General features: G+C 53.2%; 6 protein-coding genes across 6 annotated transcripts; 4 read left to right on the plus strand and 2 right to left on the minus strand.

Annotated features, from left to right (window-relative positions):
• Positions 1–16: 16 nt before the first annotated feature.
• Positions 17–3,042, plus strand: PG997_004377 (uncharacterized protein; the record flags this gene model as incomplete). Its single annotated transcript, XM_066808692.1, has 5 exons — positions 17–201; positions 268–425; positions 493–614; positions 1,381–1,521; positions 1,585–3,042. 5 exons carry the CDS (start codon positions 17–19, stop codon positions 3,040–3,042), a joined length of 2,064 nt encoding a protein of 687 aa, XP_066672310.1.
• Positions 3,043–3,514: 472 nt separating this feature from the next.
• PG997_004378 (glutamine synthetase) lies at positions 3,515–5,580 on the minus strand (the record flags this gene model as incomplete). Its single annotated transcript, XM_066808693.1, has 6 exons — positions 3,515–3,631; positions 3,692–3,970; positions 4,044–4,622; positions 5,194–5,286; positions 5,348–5,473; positions 5,578–5,580. 6 exons carry the CDS (start codon positions 5,578–5,580, stop codon positions 3,602–3,604), a joined length of 1,110 nt encoding a protein of 369 aa, XP_066672311.1. The 3' UTR covers positions 3,515–3,601.
• Positions 5,581–9,702: 4,122 nt separating this feature from the next.
• Positions 9,703–11,838, plus strand: PG997_004379 (uncharacterized protein; the record flags this gene model as incomplete). The annotated part of the gene is made up of 1 exon (XM_066808694.1): positions 9,703–11,838. One exon carries the CDS (start codon positions 9,703–9,705, stop codon positions 11,836–11,838), a length of 2,136 nt encoding a protein of 711 aa, XP_066672312.1.
• A 433-nt stretch (positions 11,839–12,271) lies between these two features.
• PG997_004380 (uncharacterized protein) lies at positions 12,272–13,354 on the plus strand (the record flags this gene model as incomplete). Its single annotated transcript, XM_066808695.1, has 2 exons — positions 12,272–12,462; positions 12,766–13,354. The coding sequence occupies 2 exons, from the start codon at positions 12,272–12,274 to the stop codon at positions 13,352–13,354; spliced, it is 780 nt and encodes a 259-aa protein (XP_066672313.1).
• A 12-nt stretch (positions 13,355–13,366) lies between these two features.
• On the minus strand, positions 13,367–14,523 carry PG997_004381 (uncharacterized protein; the record flags this gene model as incomplete). The annotated part of the gene is made up of 4 exons (XM_066808696.1): positions 13,367–13,707; positions 13,824–13,838; positions 13,897–14,095; positions 14,134–14,523. 4 exons carry the CDS (start codon positions 14,521–14,523, stop codon positions 13,367–13,369), a joined length of 945 nt encoding a protein of 314 aa, XP_066672314.1.
• Positions 14,524–15,535: 1,012 nt separating this feature from the next.
• PG997_004382 (uncharacterized protein) lies at positions 15,536–17,041 on the plus strand (the record flags this gene model as incomplete). The annotated part of the gene is made up of 3 exons (XM_066808697.1): positions 15,536–15,546; positions 15,737–16,247; positions 16,307–17,041. The coding sequence occupies 3 exons, from the start codon at positions 15,536–15,538 to the stop codon at positions 17,039–17,041; spliced, it is 1,257 nt and encodes a 418-aa protein (XP_066672315.1).
• Positions 17,042–18,885: the final 1,844 nt, after the last annotated feature.

Genomic DNA, 18,885 nt, shown 5'->3' on the forward strand with positions numbered 1-18,885 from the left:
TGCCCATCGCATCAAGATGCAGACTTTCCAGATCCTGCTCGCCCTGTGCCTCGGCATCATGTCGGTGGTGGCCGACTCCAGCAGTGGCAACTTCACCTCCAACTGCCCCTACTGGTATCTCTCGGACTCTGGAAACGTGCTGACTGCCAAGTGCAACAATGACAACTGGATGCCTACCTGCAGCCAACTCGATCTCAACAAGTGAGTGATATCAAACATCAACCAGCGCAGTACTCGTAGAAGGTCTACTGACAGGAGCGGCGGCAGGTGCCTCGAGAACAAGGACGGCGCTCTCAGCTGGGCTGCCTCGGGCAAGGCGTTCAGCAACGGATGTAGCTCCTGCAAGTCGACAGGCTACGCCAGCATCCAGTGCACTTGCCTGTCGAGCGACGGCAAGAGCAGCGTCAACTCTGTGAAGGACTTGAGTAAGCTAGCAGCTCTTGCGTGCCAAAGATTACTTGCCCGCAAATGCTAACACCTGTCGTGCTACAGACGAGAACATACACAACCACGATGGCTACCTTGGTTGTTTCAACTTCCAGGGAGCCAACTGCACTCGCAGGGCTTCGTCAACCCTCTCTCAGAGCGGTGGCATGTCCCAGGAAACGTCGCATGTCTACTTGTCATGAGCGCAACGTCATGGGTGGTTGTATCCTGCGATAAAAGGCACCGGGCGAGTGTGTAAGCAAGCAGTCCAGTGCCAGGCCCCTGAGGGTGTGTATGCCTGGGCATTTCTAGATCAGTCGGGTGCTTTCTGAAACAAGATAGGGCGCTATAAAGACTGATTCTCGACTTCCTTCCTTATAAAAAAGATGTTTATGATATTACTCCATTTCCCCTGGATAGCTCCCTTGTAAGCATGGGATAATCCAATGGCTTGACATGCATGTGTAGTAATCACCTGTGGAATCATGCCCCTATCTTTATAGTAGTATATTGTTTCTCGTATAATCTTTACCGTAGGATAACTGGCGATAGTTACGCAAGTGCCTAGACATATGGCAGAAACCATAGTGCATGGGAATTTATTATGGCCACAATCGGTTGCTCAGTGCTGTTGCAGTTGGGAGGGGGATAAGAGGTTGCCTGCCTGTCTGCCTTCCATCGCTACCTATAAAACATCCATTCCTTCACGCAATATTCACACTTCGCTCACACTGTCTTTATAATATAAAAATAAGAATAAGTCTCTGTGTGCTTGCATTCAATGGCCTTGGCCACTACCTAGTCTATTTATTTATTTCTCGCCCTTTCCACTTCACCTCAGTCATTTTTCCACCACCTTCCTCTTCACCAACATCCCAACATCTTCTCGGCGATTTCTCGTCGACTGGTGGCCGTCTGCCCTCTCACCGCCGATTATTTGCATACAATCATCAGAAGTCGGAAATCGGAAATCAGGCGCTTTCTGTAGCATCTCTCACCATACCTACCATCGCCGCCCTCGATGCGCCTCACCCCAACCAGGCTGTCACACAGCGCAATGCTGGGTCGTCGCCCCTCCTCAAGCTCCCCCTCGAGGTGAGCCGTCACGCTGTGGCCACTCGGCTTCGAATCAAATGCTGACTGTGACTGTGTATGCAGATCCGCATCATGATCTATGAGCTCGCTACCCATGTTGACGACCCTATCCAGCCCTGGCAAATGGCAGCAGGCTCCAACAAGTTCTTTTGGGTCGGTAAAGCCATACAGGCTCGGAACGGCCTAGCCAACGTTCCAGGTCAGAGTCCGATAGAGAATCTGACTGTTAACGAGCTAGCCCGAAGCTGTAGGAAGGTCTACCATGATCTAGAGGCCAAGCCTGTCTTCTACCGCACCAACAGCTTCCAATTCGGGGGCGTGGAGGTATTGCACGCCTTTCTAGCTGCCATCACACCAGCAAGAAGAGGCAGCATTCGCCGGATTACCATCGAAGATAAAGATCCCAACTATTCTGGCAGGGAAACATGGTTGGCTAGAGATGGTAGCTACGGTCGTGTGATGCCACTGTTGCTCCAGTGCAACGACCTACGGCAGCTTACCTTACGCCTGGTGCCAGTTTATACACACCCTTGGCGCTACCACAATACCGAGCCGGTCGAGATTGTAAGATACGAGCTGAATGCTTTCTCGCAGTGGCTGAGCGAGTCGCCATACACTACCGATACTCATTCTCTTATGGACCTACCAAGCCTCCAGATTGTGTATGATCGTCACTTCTGGAGAGGCCATCTACCCCGTGATCGATGGTCCAATGATATAACCATTGGTCCATATTGGGATGTCAGTGCGATACGCGGCAGCCTCGCCGAGGATGTCCGTCGAGCTTTGGGAGCTAAGATCACCAACATTAAGAAGGCTCTAGCTTTGAGGAAGACGCTCATAAGCCAGAACGAGCACAAGTTGAAGGTCACGGACGAACAGCTGATGGAAAGCATCGCGGCAGCCGGCATCCACTTTCCCGGCGAAGACCGGCTTCACCTAAATCGTCTGGACAGCGATATTGGCGCCGTCTCCTCCCGCACCCGTAACCGTTGCGACACGACCAACTTCAACGCTTTCCGTGGCCGAATCGAAAGACCGATTGGAAAATACGATTCCGAGGGGTTGTTGATGGAGCTTTTTTCGATCCTGGATATCAGATCGGTCGATCTTGATATCGAGTGCCGGATTACAGTCTCGTACGAGGATCCCCTCTTCGGGAAGGTGGAGGCGACCTTGGAACCGATTCATGCAGTCCTTACAGAAGACGGCATCAGACAACTGCAAGCTCTAAACGGCATAAAGCTGAGGGATGCTGTTAAAGATCGCCAAGTGATGCAGAGCCTGCCCGCCCCGCAGGATGTCAAATGTATCGCGGATGCCTACGTAGAAGGCCCAGTACACAGACCTGCCACACTGAGACGGGCTTACCAGAACAAGTGGGCGGCGCTCCAGAAGAAGTTCGAGGCTCGAGTGAAGAAGTGGGCGCCCAAGGCCAACAAGAACGAGGCCCGAGAGCAAGAGCAAGAGGAGAAAGAGAAGACGAAGCAGGCCGCGAAACCTGCCACACACGGCCATTGAAGGAAAGAAATGAATGGTTGGGCGCGGCATGTCCCCAAAGGAGATGGACCAAAGCCACGAAGGGGAACGGAAAGCGTTTATTCGATCGAGACGTCCGAACCTAGCGGCACATCATCGTATTAGTTGTATCGAGAGAGGCTAGGTTCTTGGGGAAGCTCCCACGCGATTTGCGATTCTGTTTGTATAATAGCTAGCGAATGAACATGACTTGGCAATGAAATCTGGACAGCCAGTGATCGGCGGCAACCGAATTTCAGTCTTGTAAAAATATGTGTCTAATAAATAGTCGTATAAATTTCATATTCCTAATTTTAAGTGAGAATACTTCAAGAATATATTATACCGAGGGCAGCGTTGTCGCCATTAAGGGGATACAACGAGACTTTCACATTTTATAGTGCCACTATTCAAGGCTGGTAAGAAGGGAGAGACTATTTGTCATCAGAGTTCGTGTCAATTCTCATTTGGCTTGCCCATGCGAAGCCGTTCGTTCTATGTACCATTTCCCATTACTCAAAGCAAACACGTAAACACCGAGAAATCAAAGGGTATCAACATCTTACTCCTTGGCAGCGCCGAAGAGCGTCTCCTACAATGGTTGTTAGCAGCTGGATAAAATAGGCGAGGTCGTGAATAATGTCCGACTTACCATAGTGATACCACTGATCTGGTACGGGTCTGCGTTGGAGGCGGGTCGGCGGTCCTCGAAGTAACCGTAGCCTTTGGAGGCGGTTTCCCGGGGAATACGAATCGACGCACCGCGGTTAGCGACGCCATAGCTGAAGGTATCGATGGAACCGGTCTCATGGCGGCCAGTCAGGCGCATCTCGTTGCCCTCACCGTAGACGGCAATGTGCTCCTTGTGGCGTCCCTCCAACTTCTTGATGGCAGACTCGATGTGCTTCATGCCACCCTCAACACGCATCTCCTCGGTGGAGAAGTTGGAGTGCAGACCGGCACCGTTCCAGTCACCGGGGGATGGGCTTGGGCTGGAAGGAAACCTTGGCGCCGAATTCCTCGGCCACACGGTGAAGAAGGAAGCGAGCCATCCAGAGATGGTCACCCATCTCAATACCCTCGCACGGGCCAACCTGGAACTCCCACTGGGCAGGCATAACCTCGGCGTTGGTGCCGGAGATCTTGACACCAGTGTACAAGCAGGCCTTGTAGTGGGCCTCGACGATATCACGGCAAACAACCTTGCCAGCGCCAACACCGCAGTAGTAAGGACCCTGGGGAGCAGGGAAACCGGCCTTGGGCCAGCCGTAGGGCCGGTCCTCCATGTCGAAAAGAGTATACTCCTGCTCAAGACCGAACCAGGGCTTGTGAGAAGCATGTGTTGACATCAGCTTCTCGCACTCATGACGGTGGTTGTACTTGTTGGGGGTGCCATCAGCGTTCCAGCACTCGGCGAGGACAAGGATGTTAGGAACACCTCGGAAAGGGTCGGGGAAGACGGCACAGGGCTTCAGGTAGACATCGGAGTTGTCGCCAGGAGCCTGAGAGGTGGAAGAGCCGTCAAAGTTCCAGGTGGGGAGATCCTCGGGCTTGAAGCCGCCCTCAGGAACAGAGGTCATTGTCTGTAGCGCATGATGTCAGCTAAGCCTGAGACATTGCTTGGCGAGAAAAACATCCGGAACAATCAGATATCGCAAGGCATGAGGCTGTCGCGATGCAGATCCAGCGACCCTGTCACACGCTATGTGCAGCGTGGAGCGAGTAATGCACGCCATTGCCACTAAAACAGATGTAGGGAACATCCTGCTGGCTGACGACATCACCAAGCGCCTGCTGACTGAACAGGCCAGGCATCGGGGAGTGGCATCGCGAAGAGCCGACGCCAAGGATGCGAGGTCGGAAAGACTTGGTGCTGTGGATATGCTCGGGGGTTGTCCGTACGGAAACCCCTAGCCTCCATTCTAGGTAGGCAGGGATATACCATGACGAAAAGCCAAAACATGGCTTGCCACACACACAACACTGGGCCACTTTCGCGTGGGGTAGATAGCGAGAGAGAGGCTTGAACATGTGCTGGTGGAAGCGGACCCAGGTAGTCTTGAGCCGAGCATTTTGGGGATGACACGAGGGTATCAAGTAACAGAAACCAAGGCAATTTGGCGCCGAGATAAGGAAGGCAAAGAAATTACGTACTCTGCTCTTGGAGCGGACACCGCCGGTCGAGTCGATCCAGATGTACTCCGCCATGGCGTTTCCCTTCTGGTCGAGCTTCATGTACTTCATGAGCTGTGGAGGCACACACGTTAGTTATTGATCATGCTGGCGACGTTGTTGGTGCCGAGAGGACGGCAAAGCAGGCGTGATGGGCCGGTGCCATGAATGGCCCAAGAAGCGGCTGCTTTGCGTCGATGGCAGGTGAAAAGGGAGATCGCGTGCTCACGTTCTCGGTGTACGAGACATGCTGGTTCTCGGCCTGTGGGAGCAAGTCGTTAGCAAATCATCTCGTTATGGCAACAGGCCATTGGCTGGCCACTGGCCCGAGGTGGGGTTGATGGCAGGTCTGCGACGTCAACTTACCATGTTTGCGGTTTTGTTTGGGGCAAGGGAATCGGCTGAGAATTGGGATCTGATGAGAGAGTCCGGGAGAATGAATGGAAGTTCTTGCGATGAACCGAAAATGCAGATTTGGCGGCGAGAGAAAGTTATTTGAGGAGAGGAGAGCAGGAGTTGTTGCCGATTGACTGCGGGGGGGGACTCTGAGGCTTTTAAAATAGAATCGGCCGTTGTCGGGGCTATTACAAGAAACTGCCTTTCACCTACGACTGGGACCCAGATAGGTGGCACAAGAGAGATAAGGAACACGCAGAAACGACGGGGTCCTGGACTAGGGTCATTGCATTGATTCTGGGCAAGCGGCAAGGTAGGTAACCTGGTCCTCCGACTGCTACTATCAATTGAATATACGCAAAGTACGTATGTGTATGTATACGTACACACGTACCGACTTGCTTTGCAGCTTCCCTCGTATCAAAATGCTGCCAACGGTGGTAGCCCCTACGTACATCTACCTCCTATCGCCTCTGGCACACTCGGCGAACATGGGCGGTTTTGTCTGTGCTTGGCCTCTTCGTCTCTTTGTCCACCCCCTTTCACCCTCTGTCAGATTTGTTCAGCCAACGGGAGCAAAAAAGAAACCGCCATGTCCAACCACGTCAAGCCCCCGTGCTGGCCGTCGATTGCGTTCCAGCTCAGATGGGCAGTCCTGGAAGTCGCAGCGCGGGCGCGAGGTGTGGAGGGGTACCCATACCGTAGCGGGCCAATCACGAGCGAGGCTTTGATGTGGGATGGGCTGGATTCGGCCGGGCTGTCTTTGTGTGTGTACATGCAAGGGCCATCGCTTCTTTTCGGTGGGGAATGGTGGGGTGGAAGGAAGCACACACAGTACATACGGTCAGGACTGCGCCATGCTACTTCCTACTGCATGGCTATCGGCTGGTATAGGTACTGCCCATGTTCGTCACCAAGACATAACGTCGGCATACATGTAGATGATGCTGCCATGCTCATATGTGATCAATCGGAGGGCCCGTCGCCCAGCTCGGAGAATTTGCCTACGCCAAATCTCCCTCGTTTGATCTTAGGCCTGCTCTCACCCACAGGCTCCATGCGGAGCAGAAGCATGTATGTAATCAGTAGGTATGCTAAGCATCTTTGCTGAGTATGATTTACTGTATGTATCCCGTAGGAGAAGATCCGGGAGTGCAGATCCAGTCACCAGTTTCCGCCGGACTGATGGGATGAGGCATGGTCTAGAAATCTGTCGTGGGCCAAGGTCCATCCGTTGACTAATTCGTGCCCAATGGCTCCGTGCTTCTCCTGGATTCAGAGCCAGATTGAGTAAAACTCTCAAGTAAAGCAGCCCGTTATTTCTAAATAAAGGCACTGTACACATGGTAGCATACAGTAGCAGCACCTAGCCACCTAGCAACCAATGCCGGGGCTCCCATTACCACGTCTAGATTCATTCGTAACTCTCCCTGTTTTCCACAAGCGGAACCCCTATCCTTGCATTCGCCCATGTTGTCCATACCGACCAAGCCACGAGCGGGAGGCCGTTCTCGTTTTGCATAGCGAAGCTAGAGGAAACACGAGAGAGGGGCACCGCCGGTCAAAGCCATTAGGTGGAAGAAGTACGGTCGTATCCAGCGCCTTGCGCCTCTACCATCGGCGGTGACCCATGAACTCGAGTTTCATTTCCCGCTACGCCAGGTTTGGCGCCATAGTGTGTTTCGTGAACAATCTTTCCTGGGCCGGCATATGAATGCAGGTAAACAGCATGTGCATTTCCTTCGGGCTCAATCCCAGGGGAGATGAAAACATCGTGAGCGATGGCCTGCTCGTCGCTGTTGAGTTGCAGGGCTATAAGCCTCTAGATCCTTCCGTATACTATGCTAGCCCGAGTAATCCTACCTAGGTTACATGGTCCAGCGCCCACTGCTTTTTGTCGTGTTGCACTAGTCGTAGTAGCGATAAAGCCGACGATGGCCCTCGGGGGTGGCGCTCAACACCGCAACTTCGTGTTATGAAGCCAAATTAATCTCCTCCGGCGGCTCTCTTGAGTGAGACTCGCCCTGCATCAACCAGTATGATCTCCTTGCGTCGACTCGTATGACATAGCCTGTCCAACGCAAGAGCTGCGCCAACTTGGCGCGTTTTCAACTTCACCGCTCTAACTCATCAATTCACGATAGTTATTGTGTTTTCTTGGCATCATTAGGATCCCTTAGGAAAGAGAATCATGGCGATATGTATTGACGTTCCCCAGCTTTCCGGATTAAGCCGGGTGGCAGCACTCTAGGGCCTAGGCAGCTAGGATAGGGGGGTCCTTTGGTGCGTGAGAAGTGACAAGCCGCGATCCGAGTCATTAACGATAATGACGATAGTCCCCAATTAGAAAAATATTGAGTATTGGCAGTTTGATGGGAACGGGGATTGTCGGCTTTGGGAGGAAGAGTCTGCGATGCCAGTTGGCCAGCGCGGTGCAATCCAGTAGTACGCCAGAATAATGACGTGTGGGGGTGGAAGATCTCGTGGGATGAGACCCTGCATTTTCCCCAGACATGCGGCACCGGCACAGGCACAGGCTCAGACTCGTTACATCGACGGCTACCCGAACTTCAATGGTTGTTGTATGTTGGTGCCCAGCTCGCATGTATGTCACATCTATGTACGAGGAGGTACATAATGGAGTGACGACGAGTCAAAAGGCCTTCCGCGCACGCGACAGTAGCGTCGGTCCTATGGGCTCTTCTCCTCATTCTTTCATCCAAACAGACAGATCCCTCCTCATTAGTAGGAAATTCCATATCGCCGGGACCCCCAACGCTTACCCCAACTTTTTCCACACTACCTGGGCGATTGTTAGCAAATCGTTTGGTGATGGGCATGACTACTATCTTTCGGCTACGTCGTAGTGCATCGCGCTCCTGTCCAATCTCCCAGCCTGCCCGGCCACCACACCACGACGCAAAAAATCCGACCTATGCCTCATGTCTTCAATGTTGAGGGAGATATGGAGCCAGACCTGCCTCATGCATCGCGCTACTGCGGCCACCCACAGCGGGAAACGAGGTCGAATCTGGCACATAAGCCCTGTCTTATCGTGGAATTCCCATTGGCCAATTTGACTTCTTTCATAATTGTGTTGTCTACTCGTCTCGATTTGGTTTTAGCCGCCATGATGCTTTCCGTCCTGGCCTCAGAGTCACAGCCTGTGTTAAATTTGACTCACGTAGCGGCTTGAGTGCGAAATCGGACGCCACAGAGCGGGTTGTTGCCTGATTTCAGCATGTCGAAGGTAGATGAAAGAAATGTTGTGTTGCATCCTGTCCATTTCCCTGACAACTTATCCCTCCAGCCTTTAGCAATCAACGCTTCGGGAAAGAAAGGGGTAGGCAGCGATGTGAGAGTATCCTCGCTTCATAATAGCACGGTACAAACATGGCAGTATACGAATTGCCAGCTCTGGTTTGGAGTGCTCAGGTGAGTTGCAGGCCAGCCCTCTATTGTATGCCACGATTCCAAACATGAACCTTGTCGTTCTCCGGCAATTCAGGAGGACTTATGGCGAGCAAAAGGAGAGCGAAATTTAGCAGAAGGAGGTCGAAGATGAGAGCTCATGTGTGGCTTGAGAGGAAAGTCGAGACGAGATCCGCATCATTGAAAAATTGATGGGTCGTAACTTCCTTAATGCCGAACCCGACATCGAGTTGGTGACTGATGGAAGCTGCCAAAGGAAGGTGCGATTAAAGGGAATGAGCGACCTTGATTGCGCCTTCCTGCAAAGCAAACTGCCAGTGAAGGACGTCTAACCCCTAACCCTAGGCAAAGTACCTAATCCTCGCTCCAACACGAATTGAATGTTGACACCATCAATATACTGGAATGGAGAGACGCATACTGTCGAATTTAACAAAATATCGCAACCAGCTTGAATATACATCTGATGACATTCAATGTGTACTACTTCCAAGTGTATTCTTATGCGTCCAGATGGTTTATACTTAATCAAACAACACTTTCGACCGGCTACCGAGCCTTACCTCTAGGCACCAAACCTCACCCATTCATCTGCATAGGTCTGGCGATGCACAGATCCTAATCGGAGTGCGGACAAGGCCCTACGAGACTCCCCGTGGCAGCATGAACTGGACAGAAGGCAACCTCGCCCGCCACTCACGAGGGAAAACCGCGAAAAATGAAGTGCTCAAGCGGCAAAAGGAACATTTCGCCAAAGCACGCAGTCGATTGCTGAATGGCAGGTCCAGACGCAGCCCCGTCACTATTTCTTTCCTGAAATCGCCCATCGCCAGGCAGCCGCCAATACATATCAGCTCTCCAGGTCATGGTGAGCCCTCATCGCCTGAGGACCAGCGCCATTCTCCGTCAAAGCGCGTAGGTTCGGGTATCATTCATGGCCTACCGCCGTTTCGCAATGAATTTGAGAAGCATCACCGCCATGACCCTTTTGTTGCGAAGCCCGAAATCACAAGGAACGAGCCCAGCACGAGACGAGCAACAACGCGCAAAGCAGAAACTACTCTGGAACGTGCTTCTAGCGAGAAGCGGCGGAAGCTTCTTGATAGAGCGGACTGGGCAGGCTTGAGTATACAACAACCTCTGGAGCTCATATTCCCGGGACAAATGCGCGCGGGACGAATTTGGAGTAAACCCGATCACGCAGAACGGAGTACAATAGGAAAGTCTCGGAATTGTGTACGCGGGCGACCTGTTCACCGTGAGAAACCCCTTCGCTACAAAGATGGTGATAGGAGATTGCAACCGGCTGCCCAGCGTATTAATGTCCAGGTTGGGAGTCAAGATACGTACATTGGCAACGGCTCTAGTCCCCTGAGCATTCGGAGACGACTTGCTGGTTCTGACCGTGGAAATTCAACTGAGATCTCTACGGGGATCTCCGAATCAAGCTATAGATCAAGCTGCCGCGACGATTGGGTCCGTCATTGTAGGAAACCGTCCTCACGCTCTACGGACGAAAATCGCATGGAACAGAGAAACAATAGTCGCCGCAGTGCAAGCGAACTTGGGTGGGATCTAGAACACAGCTCATCCGGATCCAATGCAACGCGCGTTGCATACGCATCTTTGACCCTCGAGCAACCTGCTCCATTACGAGCCGGCAATTTCCAGGTTTTGCGTTGGTCACCTTCAGTGTCATTGAACTCGGAGAGCTTGGAAGTCGAAGTTGGACAGCCAACGTCTAGGCCAGATGCCATGGACATTGCCGAGAATGAGAAATGGAGAACGCTCGTGGATTCTTCTGATCACCTGATTCCATTGACTCGTGGCTCTTCTCTCTTCAACAGCCCACATATGAATCCGGCTCCAATCCCAATCATCAGCGAGATGGTGGCAGAAAGTGATGAAGCGAGCACAGGACTCACTAGCGGTGGACATATACAAGACGACGAAGGAAGGCCATCTCGCAAATCTCATCCTGTCATGGCAGCCAGAGCGGTGACAAATGACCGTGACAGCGGCACGCCTACGGCACAACTCCCTAGAACACCAGCTGCATCCCTGGTTAGGAACAAGCCTAGAGATTCAAAGGTCCGGAACGACATAGACGAGAACATGGCATGGATGAAGTTTGTTTTCGACAGTGATGACGATGAGTTTGAACGATGTGCGATGCAAGAAGCTGCACGACTAGCTGCTCGCGAAATACGCCCATCAAAAAGCCCAGAGATAAACAGCAGTGAAGCCTCTTCCGAATACTTCCAAAGCATTCGACACAGAGCAGATTCACCACACGTGCCTCTCGATGTGTCTTTGGGGAGTAGTGACGACGTAGCATCTACGGCAGTCACGGGCGCAAGCCGCATGGCTACTCACGGGTCTGTATATTCATCACCTTCTGCAACCAACGAACGATCCGAAACGAGCACCACGTGCAACAACTTCGATGATTTGACTCGTGGTGGTTTTCCATCACCAGACTGCAATGCCTCGGCAAAGAGCGCAACGGTTTCAGACGCGGAAACCGCCAAAGCAACGATGGCGACCTCTGAAGCCTCCGAAACAAGCAGAGATACCCAACAGCGCCATCGATTTACAGCACCCCAAGCATTCGTAGGTAGACATGCACAGCCAGACAAATCCAGATATATGCAAATGCCACCTCCGGGTCTTCCGGATATCACAAAAAGCAGTAAGCGCAAGGGTCGTCGAAAGAAGAAGGCCTTGGATGGGAGAACGAGTATTAGAGAACTTGCAAATTTCGATGGGGATCCTATCGAGGATATTGAGGAAGATTGAACAGTCGGCGCGACCTAGGAATCTCTCCCATTCATCTGCCCTTGTTGAAGAACGAAAATTGGCTTCGTTGGAAACATTGCCTGTACATAACTATCTAGTCATCGCTAGCTGGATTATTGCGCGATCCAATGTTGCCCTTCAAATGAGAAACTCGATCTACCACGATGCATCCGTACTCCAGTCTACGATCAACATCTTGAAATTGCCCAAGGCCAAGGTGATTTATTGGACTTCGGGAGATAAACACATGTCCCATATACTTGGGCTTGTAGGTTATGTAGATCACATGATCTAGATTTACTACCCACATAATTTCCATTCCAGAGAGCGCATTGCCGGATTCCCAACCACGACAATCTTTTATGTCATTCTCTCATTCTCTCTGGCAGCCGTGGGTACCGCCTTGAATCCGTCGACGTCGAAGGAGGAAGTTATGCCGCCGACCCATCTCGTGATAGTGTGTTGCCACGGCATCTGGCGCGGCGGACCGGAGCGGGGCTTCGACGAGTCCGAGTGGCTGATTGCCGGGTTCCAGGCCGGCGAGACACCCACGTTCATCGAGCACATCAAGGCGGGGTTGCTGATATTGCGGGATGATCCGGACTCGGTGCTTGTGCTTTCAGGGTGAGTGGAAGTTAATTGGGTACGGGTAATTTGCAATGATTTGCTCTTGTTTCTAGGCTGGGAGGAAGATCTTAGCCGCCTACCCGGCAGGAACATATGGGCTGGGAAGCGCTCCCATGGGCCTGTTTGAGTAGTGGTCATGGATATAAAGCAGAGGACGTGGGTGGGACCCTGCATGAAGTGTGCTGAGATGACCAAATTGCTCTGCTGATACACACAGCATCCACCATAGCAGAGTACCAGTCAAACCATCAGAGCATGGTGCCTTCAAACTGGATGCTTTTAAACTGACAACTATTGTAGGGGACCAACGCGCAAAGAGACGAAAATATCCGAAGCCCAAAGCTATGCAGACATCGCCGCAGCGAACGACTATTTCGGCATTACCGACGCCAAGGAGGCAGCCGACAGGATACTGTGCGAGCCCCGGGCGCTAGACTCGTACTACAACGTCCTGTTCTCCCTGATCCTGTTCTGGCAGACCTACGGCGGCAACGCTACTGCTTGGCCCGCGAAAGTGACCATCGTGAGCCACGCCTTCAAGCGGGAGCGCCTGGTCGACTGCCACTGTGGCGCCCTGGGATATCCCCTGAGCCGCGTCGACTTCGTCGGGATCGACCCGCCCGGCATGGTAGACGGAACCAACGAGGCGGCTATGAAGGGCGTCTCGCAGGCCATCGCCGAGTGGAAGGAGAACCCCCACGGTATAGGGGGCACCCTGGCCGAGAAGAGGCGGAAGAGGAACCCGTGGGGCGTTTCTCAGGCCTTGTTCTACTCGACTCAGCTACGGTCGCAAAGCGGTGTCAAGACAATTGTGGCAGATGATGGGGAAGAAGTGCTGGATCCGAGCGCAACTCAGCCTTGGTCTGTATTTCCTGTAGAACTGAACTAGGATAGCAGCCGATTATATCTTTGCAGTCGAAGCCTGTGTGGCATCGGCCCCAGAAACTGTATCTACAATAAAGTGCACCGCGTCCTTCATCATGGCATCGTCGAACTTATGGCCCACGCCGGGGTAGACGATGTCCTCAACCGATATATTCGCCTGTTTGCCCCAGGTCTCGACTGCCGACTTGAAGAAGTCAAGAAACGGCTTGGCTAGAGCGTATGGAACCAGCTTGTCAACGCCACCCGAGAGAACCTGGAATTTCTTCTTGGCTAGCCGCGCGTCCAAGATAGACCCGAGTCTTTCCTTTTCTACATCAGACGGCGAAGCTGATATCTCGCGAGTCCCAAATAGGATGCCTTTCGGGTCATATTTTTACATGCTTCCACTAGAGCGTGCGGGAAGTCCTCGCTCCCTAGAAAAGATGCGCCGTTGTCTGCCGCCGAATAGGTAGGTAGCCTAGTTAGGCGCGCACGGTCCGTCATGATCGCTACAACGAATAATCAGTCAATACCCGTCTGAGTGCGAGTGCCCTACGTAGGACTTACCCATGTAATCAGGGCAACCGATGACCACAACCCCAGCCGAGAGCCGTGGCTCTGCGAACATGGCCTGCCATACGGTGTGACCGCCTTGGCTGACGCCGAGAGCCAGGTGCTGGTCGATGAGACCGGCCTGCCTCCGGGGACCGAGCGTAGCCGCCTGGAGACTGCCCGGGCTGCTGGCTCCGTTGCCGAAGAGGTAGCCCTCCAGCGCATCCATCAAGTGGGCCATATCGACGACACCCCGGTGACGACGCCAAACATGTCTTGGGCATGGGTCTTGTTGCCATCCCGCCACGCATCGTTGGATGCTTTGTGGGCCAATCTCGTGCCATGGTTTCGCTCGTCAAACGCGACGGCAATCAAGCCTCTTGATGGCGACGATGAGCCGGTGCTGTTGTTGTCGTTGGTGCGGGCGTGCCAAGCCGAGAGGGCCAGAGCCGCGAAGGTTGCCATGTCGTTCTTGTTACCCAAGCGCCCATGGTGTAGCCAAAGGCAGGATACGGCCGTGGCCGCCGTGGGAAGTTGGTCTAGGCCATACACATCGACCAAGAGGCCGGCGACGGGAATGGTGGTCTTGGAGACATGTGGAGGCTGTAGGGACGGGACAACCATTGGGCTAGCGGTAGACATGTCGGCAGCGTTCTCGCACAATGGATCAAATACATATATAGTGGTGATTCCACGGAGTACCTGCCCTTCAAATGGGGATATCACTCCTTTGTACGCACTCTTGCGTGTGCACACGCATTCCCGAGTTGTCGGACCCCATCGTGGGTCCCGGGACAAACCTCAGCCAGTCGTCTGTTAGTTGGCGAGCTTGCCTGCTACATTTGCGGCTTGCCCCTTGCCTAGCACGAGGCCGCACGGGCCATTGCACCTCCGGTAGGTACTTGTCCGCCATTCAATTCACTGAACGATTCGATGTTTTGAAGGATGTCGATGCCAACGAACAACAGGACAGGCGGGCTTGCTATCTTGTCAGTGTGCGCCGGGCCTCAGGATTGGAATGATAGGTTACGAGGTATATTACCTTATGCCGTCGACCTATGGAAGCCACTGACTGCTCATTGATGTCTCTCTCGATTCACTTTCACCGAGACACACGCGTTTGTTGCCTGGCACTTACTTGATTGTCTCTCCTGACTACCGAAACCTTACAGCAATAGTCCCGAAGTACCTTTTTGCCTTTTCGCCTTGAGTCGAGAGCCGTCCTTAAGTGTCCCTCCAACAACCGACATCCATCCACCAGAAAGGCTGACAGGCCCCCTCCCCCCCAGCCCGTCATTCTTCCCAATTCCTCGTTAGCATCCGGCCGGGCCCCCATCGTCGTCAATTGTCCTCCCAACTTGACTCGGCACACGCGATATACCCCAAATCCCATCATTCGGTTGTTGTCGCATCCCGTCGCGCGCATTCATCTCGATCCTCTCTTTGTTTCCCCGACCCATCTAATTCGCATCACTCGCGCCATCCGGCTCGTCTCCTCGGTACTCCCGACCCAGGCAATTCCATCATCCATCTTCTTGTTTTGCCATTCCATTGGGCCTTGTCCAATCCCCGTTGCCACGCATACGCAGACGCGCACCAGCCATCTTCTTTTTCTACTTACCCAACCCGTCATCTGCCACCACTTCCCCCAAATATGGGTCTACCGTAAGTTCGCGAACGCGCGACTCGATTGCGCTCCCTTTTGTGTATTTCTAGAACTCGCGTCATTTGGTTGATCCGGGAGCAGATCTGTGTTTACCACGATTCAGCCATGGAAACCGCGTCGCTTCTAGTCCAAAGCCAACGGCGTTTCACCACAGCTATTGCGCGCCACCTGCTAATGTGACATACCCAGGTTGTTTATCGCCCCTGTCGAATCCGACATTACGTCGAAGCCTTCGACTAAGAGTTCCGCGGATCCAGCCCATGCGCGATCCCCCATCCGCCGTTCGGAGCGTCGCCGCCAGCTGCACGAGACTCGCGAGCATCGCCTTCGATTACTCGCGGCGCTGCAGGCAAACGACGATAGCCTGACCCAGCCAGAGTCTACTGGTCGTGCGTCAGGGACCGCGTCACCCAGTACAGATGCTCTGCGTTCTTCGCGACATTCTCCATCTGCCTATGATGACATCCTCGGTCTAGTGCGAGACCATCGCGACAGACGTGACCGGCGCGAAGCGCTGCGCTCGAGACCTCCGCATCCGGACACAAACATTCAGCATGAGGAGAGTTTCTTGAGAGCCGATGGGCCCGAGCCACGTTACGTTACATGGAGCAACGAGTCTACCCCCGATCTCGCAAGCACGAACTGGGGGCAGGTAGTGAATCTTTCAAATGGAGGTTCACTCCTGTACAGATCACGCCTCGTAAGTAATACTGGAACGCTGAATTTGTATCTGGGCCGTCGTGTTAACAAATTCTTTAGCGAGAAGCTAATGCTTCCTCTGCGAATTCCCCTGCGCTGTACACGGTTCAACCACATGATTATCCTCCCTCCGCTTCGCGTCTCACTCAGCGCTTACGAGAGAGCAATTCTTCGGGAGCCGGCACCCGCGCAAGTCGGTCTCAGGTGCCTGATCCCGGCGAATATCTTGACGAATACCGCCGGCGCCGCCGTGATGCTCAATCAGATGCGCCGAGAGTTTCCTCGCGGCCTCGCGCATGGCGCTCAGTTCGATATGTCGATGGCTTAGGCGACCGCGATCGAAGTCTCAGCCCAGAAGACAGCAACGTTTGGGATACTTTGCAGTCAACGTTAACTCCTGACCCCCAGCCCCCGAGCGTGGGGTCGTCTTTTGCCTCTACGACGGCTTCGGTGGGCACTTCCCAGACAACAGCTAGTTCAGCGAACACCTCTGTAACCCACCCGGATGAGACAGCCGAGCTCCCTTGCGAACCTGTGGCTGATCATTCGGAATCCGATGGGGAGGATGAGGAACATCGCACTGGACCCTCAAGGCGTACAATAGCGCTAAGTAGTCGATCCTATGCGGACGTGGTAGCTCTGCCACCGGCCCGCGGCGGGCCTGAACGACTTGAGTGGCTCTCTGACATGCAGCGCATTGTGCAGGGTCTAGCTTCCCGGCAAGACATACCGGATCAATGGTGGGCAGCTGCCGGACTCAGCCGCTCGTTCGTCATGGGCGATGACTCGATTTGAAGTGTTGCTTTTCCGTATTAAAATGTCAATCCGTTGACGGAAGACATGATCTGCTTTAGGTACAGGCAGGAGCTCCAAAACCAGGAGAGCTGAATGCCCAGTACTTTGCTACGTTGGGCTGTACAAACGTGTATATTTTGGAGGAAACATTACACCAACTTTGGTGTCGGCGTCCGTGGTGCATCTGGAGACAAAAGCCTTTTAGGAGTTGGCCTTGGTGATTTATGGTTATTTGATGGGAGCGTTGGAGTCGCGGCCGAAAGGGGAGTCTGCAAAGGAGTGATATGCCCCTGGTATGCTTCATTACTGTTAGGTAGCCTAATGAAAAGGTGCCTTTAATGCCCAATCGCCAACCTATCAGCTAGTCCAGCCCCTGAGAAGCCGCCAAGTTGTCTTCCACTCTCCTACGAACTTTCATCGTCTCCAGTAGAAGTCGTCCGTAGAGCGAATACAGGGGGGAATTGAATCTAATGTTGAAACCAAAGGTCGTCTTCTGTTATGTCCAGCCTTATGTAGCTGTGAGTGAGCACGCAACAGCAAGCAGCATACCTAAGTACATTTCTGACCAGGTCATTCCAGGCGCTAGTTGTACCGCACTGATACGACTGTCTGTCGTATTGTCAGAAAGTAGTGGCGTAACCTTGGGCTCCTCGTCTGAATGACGTATGCGCTAGGTTTTTTGTTTTTCTCTTCTTCTTCTTCTTCTTCTTCCCACACTGCTGGTGCTGTCTGTCCGGTCGGTCGCATCGGACTATGTTCAGCAGACGACACTGAAGCCCAAAGAGGCAAATCGTGTGTGTTATGGGGACTGGGACCACGCCAGCCGATAAGCATTGGAACCCCGCTAGTGGGCCGGTAATGCCATAGAGGAACATACGCCGAATCTGGCTACTAAAACCACCGGCCCTGGGAGTTGAAACAATAACAGATCAACACCAACCGCAGCCGGCCTCGCCGATTTTGGGGACTAACCAATATTGAAGCAGCTTGTTTTTCCCTGGTGCACTTGCGTGCAGTAGCTTCGAAGTGACCAAATATGCCCGGCATATCTCGATTCCCTGGCTACGAGGGTTACAACTCCCTCTACACAAGCACAATTGTCTGCCTACTACCCTTGGTACTTAAGACACCAATATACATCCAATCACCAATGCAGCATTGATTGGTAGGAAGTGGGATCCAATGCCAGCCAGGCACACATATCAAGTGCAATTGAACATTGAACCCATCTTGCACGTACGTACCTTATACGAGTATATACTTGCTTGCCTGCCCACCTCCTACATACATCCATAAGGCACTTGAACCGCGGGGGAGATTGAGAAGGAGCATGAAGCGTGAAGAATGAAGCATGGAGCATGGAGCTTGAAGCACGCCGCCGCTCCATGTCGCATTTGGTATTTCGGTACCTCTCTCACTCACACACACACTCTCTCTCTTTCCCCCTCAAGTCTCTCTCTCGCCCGCCTGCTTGCTTACATTGATAGGTACCCTGCCAACCTAGGTACCCTGCCTACCCTGCCTACCCTGCCTTACCCTACCTACTGCACTTGGGAGTGAGCTGATCTCCCGCCCGTCTCCTCCCCCACATTTCCCACTCACTTAGAAACCGGCGCGTTTCCTTGCATCTGCACAAGACTCATCAGCAGTGCCTCACTCGCTTCCTCTGTTCTTCTGGTCCAGGGCGCAGGCACAGGGAAGCCCGTCCCGCACTTTCATCTACGATCGGGACTTGGTGATGAAGTGATTGGTGCCTGAGCAAGCAACGCAACGCAAGCAACGCCCGTGAGTGGTAAGATAGCGCTTTTGTCCAACGCACCACAAGCTTCTCCCACTTGCAGCCT

Source organism: Apiospora hydei (assembly GCF_038363865.1).
Source record: "Apiospora hydei strain CBS 114990 chromosome Unknown utg000004l_segment0_segment0, whole genome shotgun sequence".
Lineage (NCBI taxonomy): Eukaryota > Fungi > Ascomycota > Sordariomycetes > Amphisphaeriales > Apiosporaceae > Apiospora > Apiospora hydei.